The sequence below is a fragment of the Bidens hawaiensis genome, unplaced genomic scaffold (genome assembly GCF_021521415.1).
Source record: "Bidens hawaiensis isolate Kalapana, Puna unplaced genomic scaffold, B.hawaiensis_p1.1 tig00053989_1, whole genome shotgun sequence".
NCBI classification, from domain to species: Eukaryota; Viridiplantae; Streptophyta; class Magnoliopsida; order Asterales; family Asteraceae; genus Bidens; species Bidens hawaiensis.
This window is the reverse complement of record NW_027506280.1, coordinates 30,705-34,920: the sequence shown is the minus strand read 5'-3', so window position 1 is coordinate 34,920 and position 4,216 is coordinate 30,705. Positions and strand designations below refer to the sequence as shown.

At 33.9% G+C, this 4,216-nt stretch overlaps 1 protein-coding gene across 1 annotated transcript; it reads right to left on the bottom strand.

Moving 5' to 3' along the window:
* Positions 1-978: 978 nt before the first annotated feature.
* Positions 979-3,390, bottom strand: LOC143617344 (uncharacterized). The gene is made up of 6 exons (XM_077089936.1): positions 3,133-3,390; positions 2,851-3,050; positions 2,085-2,225; positions 1,923-2,003; positions 1,600-1,727; positions 979-1,192 (listed from the first exon to the last, which is right to left on the bottom strand). Exons 1-6 carry the CDS (start codon positions 3,356-3,358, stop codon positions 1,150-1,152), a joined length of 819 nt encoding a protein of 272 aa, XP_076946051.1. The 5' UTR covers positions 3,359-3,390; the 3' UTR covers positions 979-1,149.
* Positions 3,391-4,216: the final 826 nt, after the last annotated feature.

Sequence of the window (4,216 nt, the reverse complement as noted above, 5' to 3'; positions counted from 1 at the left end):
ACGGGAACTATAAAGTCGGTTTGACTGTTTTATGAGAAGATAAGTAACTACCCACCAGGTGTTTGTTGAAATGTGTCAATGAATTTTGGCTTATTTTAGGAGGGAAACACACCAGGGTTTGTTCCTAAGGAGATTACAACGGGTGATCCCATGTTTGAAACAAGACCTGCTTGAAACATATTATTATTGTTATTTTCTGGTGAATCGTCGGAAAATATGAAACTGACATTACATAGAGTTTTCATCGGCGGCCGGTACGTTGGAGGAGCGAAGGAGGTGAAGAAACGGCACGAGAACGGCGAGAAGATCGTTAAGGGCTTGCCGACGGTGAACTCCGACGAGTATGACGGCGGTGAACTCCGGCAAGTGTGGTGGTGAGATGGTTATTATTATTAATTTTTATTATTTTTTCTTTAGAAAGTGCCACATCAACAAAAACAATGCTATATCAGCAAGAACAATGCCACGTCAGCCAAAAAACTAACTGAGTTAGGGTTCGTTAAGTTCGGGAGTGCTAGAAACAAATATGATGAAAGTTGGGAGTGATGGGCAACAAATCAAAAGTTGAGAGTGATATCAACCAACGGGTGAAAGTTGAGAGTATTAAAAACCAATATCCCAATAAAAATGGGGGCAAACAAAGTTACCCTAAATTTACAATCCACCCTATAATTTACACTCAGAATCACTTAAAACTCCACCCTGTAATTTACATACTCTCCTCACGTTAATTTAGAGGATGAAATGTGAATGCTCTAAAGTGGCATTAGAGTAACGTGTTTATATGGTGGGATAAGTGGTGAAGAAAGAAACTAAATCACTAGATATAAATAATAATTATGTATTATATTCCAAAACAAGTCCGGACCTCTATGTTATAAAAACTCCATTTGCACATAGGTAATTTTTTTTGGGCTAAATATTTACAAATAATTTAGAGGTCCAACATAATTTAATCTCATTTTGAATGATATGAAATTCAAAACTTAGCATATAACTTGTGATGTTTACACACAGTCACTCTAAAATATTGATTGAAAAACATTCAACACAAACAACGGAAAATTCAGTTCAGCAGAAGCACCCTTCAAATCAAAAACGCATAAACTAAATGTACATCATTGCTAACCCATTCATGCCATTCTTCTTCTAAACCAGCGGCAAACTCACCAGAAGTTGCCCGTTCACCACACTGCAATTAAATAATAATGAGCAAATTACACTTTTTCATCATATACGTGTGTGTATATATATTGTTACGATTCACATCCTTTTCACTAATGGTTGTTTATTTTACTTGTTAAGCCCAATCATGTGCCTTGAACATGAGGGTTTTTTTTTGTCATTTTACTCTTTTAGTGAAGAAAATTAAAACTAATGATTCTTAGTTTAATATAATATTTTTCAAGTAAACAGGCAAAATGACGAAAACACCCTCGTGGTTTAAGGCACACGGTTGGACTTAGCAGAAAAAATTAACACACGCTAGTGAAAACGACGTAAACTGCAACAAAATGTAAATATACAAGATAATTTCTGTTGTTTACTTAGTTTTTAGGAGGAAAAGTATAAATTGTTCTGAAGCAAGCATGTTTTTACCTTTTAACATAGTAGTAACAAAAGTCGGCTAAGATGAACGTTTGAACAGCCTCTGCAATCAAAACCATCGGCAACCAAAAGTAACCGCTTCCTAATAAGAACAGATACGCACCAGCAGACTCGTACACCTGATTAATTACACATAAAATTTAACTCACTAATATTATGTGCAAGTCACATAATAATGATAATAATAATAATAATAACAATAATAATAATAATATAATTAATAATAATTATATAATTAATATATAATAATAATAATAATTAATAATATAATAATAACAATAGTAATAATAATACACTAGAAAGTGAACACTGACCTGAATGATCCAGTGAGCAGATCCCAAAAATCTTGCTACTCCGAGTGCAAACACGTAATGCGCAGTAGATGGTTCAATCATCTACAATTATTTTTCACAAGTAATTCGTATTTAAGTTAATGGAACACGAGAATATGATTAATTTATTTAAAAGCCCCAAACCTTAGTTTTCTGCATCATAGTTAGTTGAGGAAGCACTGCAATGGCTTCCAAATACACACAGAAGGCCCACATAACTTTGCTCAAATGAGAATGATATGTGTGCGGGTATATGACTAAAGCAAGAATCGCACACGGGACCACCTGCAGTCAATATTAAAAGGGCTGAGTAACTGAAATAACCAAACCGAAAAAACAAAACCCAACCCAAAAACCAGCATGGGTTGGTTTTATGCTTTTTTATAAACTGAAAAAATGAAACACGAACAAACCAACCCAACCCAACCCAAAACTGACGTTTGGTTTTATGTTTTCGGTCTCGGTTTTGCATCAACCAAAAACAGAAAAAAAAAAAAAAAAAAAAAAACTAACCAAACCCGCCAAACCGAAAAACTAAACTTCAACCCTACCCAAAACGATGGTTTGCATTTATGATTTTTAAAAACCGATTTTACAGTTCGGTTTTATATGTACCGAAAACCAGAAAATCAAACAGTGAAAACCGCAAAAACCGACTTCTGTATTTATCTTATGAATTATTATAATATTTATCTTTGAAGAATAATTATTTTTTAGATATTAATAGATCATATAGCCCAAAAATTTTAAACCTAAAAATATTCAAGAATCAAATCAATTGTTTTGGCCCAAAAAATTCAAACCCAAATGACAAAACCCAAAAAAAGACCGAAACGGAACCGAGCGCATTGTGAAAAGAAAAGAAAAAACAGTTATAATTTGAGGTAAATAATAATAGGGTTGAGGTTACCAAATAATACTTTGGCAAGTCGTCTAGATCTTGGTTGTAGGTTGCTTTGAGGTTGAATCGGAGCATGTAAATGACCCAAAGAGTAGACACCAAAGTAGCAAAATCAAGAATGGTGTGGATGTCATGTTCCATCATAAAGCTACAAAATAATCTTACAGCTAAAAATAAAGCTGTGATTTCTTGTGTTAGTAATGAAAGCCCTGCCAAATTCACAATAACAATTATAAAACCCCAAACTGATTTGACAAGTAAAAAGATATGCATACATACATACATACATACCGGAGCAGTTTCTCTGGGTGTTAAGCTTGTAAATAAGAAGAATAATACCGGCGGCATGAACAGCTTCAGAAGCAATGAAGAATTGATTAGTGTCTTTGACGAGGAGTCTGAGGGCGACGAGGGAAGATATTACAGACGTCAAGGCCAAAAATATCTTAACCTTCATCGATTGCCTACGAACCCAAGCGAACAATTTGTTGACCGCCGACCCTCTTCTCCGGCCCATTTTGATTGATGATGATAACCACCCACCTCCTCTCTCTCTCTCTCTCGTAAATCTCGCCGGGGGAGAGAGAAAGAGAGAGATGATGATCAAACCGAAGAACAAGTTGTGGCGCTTTCTATATGGGGGGTGGCTGGCTGGCTTTGGGTTTCTATTTTATTTTGGCACCAAATGGCAATAGAGAGGAGATGGGTGTTTATATGACCTTGAGGTGGTGCGATTTGTTTGTTTGGTTGCCAAACATATCTATGGGTGAGAAAAAGGGGCTCGAAAATTTTATATATATATATATTAGTTTTTATCTCCGTATTACGGGGCTGTTTTACATTAATCGTTTTTAATATTTATATACTTTTTGGGTATAATTTTATTTATTGTAATGAAATCTATAATATTTTTAGAGTTTGAAGATTAAAAAGGTTTCACAAATAACTAATATGTTATAACCCGGTTTAAAAGCTATCTGGTTTTCGTAAAACCCAAGACCCGCTTATTTTTTTTACTATAAAATTGTTTCTTAATTATAAATAATATTTTTTTAAAAGAAATCATATAATAATTTTTAGTATATCTTATAAAATAGGATTTTCACATCAATAATTTGGTGAGAATAATTTTTAATTTAATTAGATGTTATAACTTGTTTAAGGAATATCTGGGTTTGATAAAACCCATACCCGTGAATTCGGGTAAAATTCATGAGAAGCCTCCATTTAAAAATCAAGCAAATCTGATGACTTCAAAAAATGGGGGAGCGACCACATCGCGATACGTAGGATTTTTATGTTTTCGTTTATATATATTATAGATATATAATATAGGAGTGAGTGACCTCTTAAATTCTAAGAGGTACCACTTTTG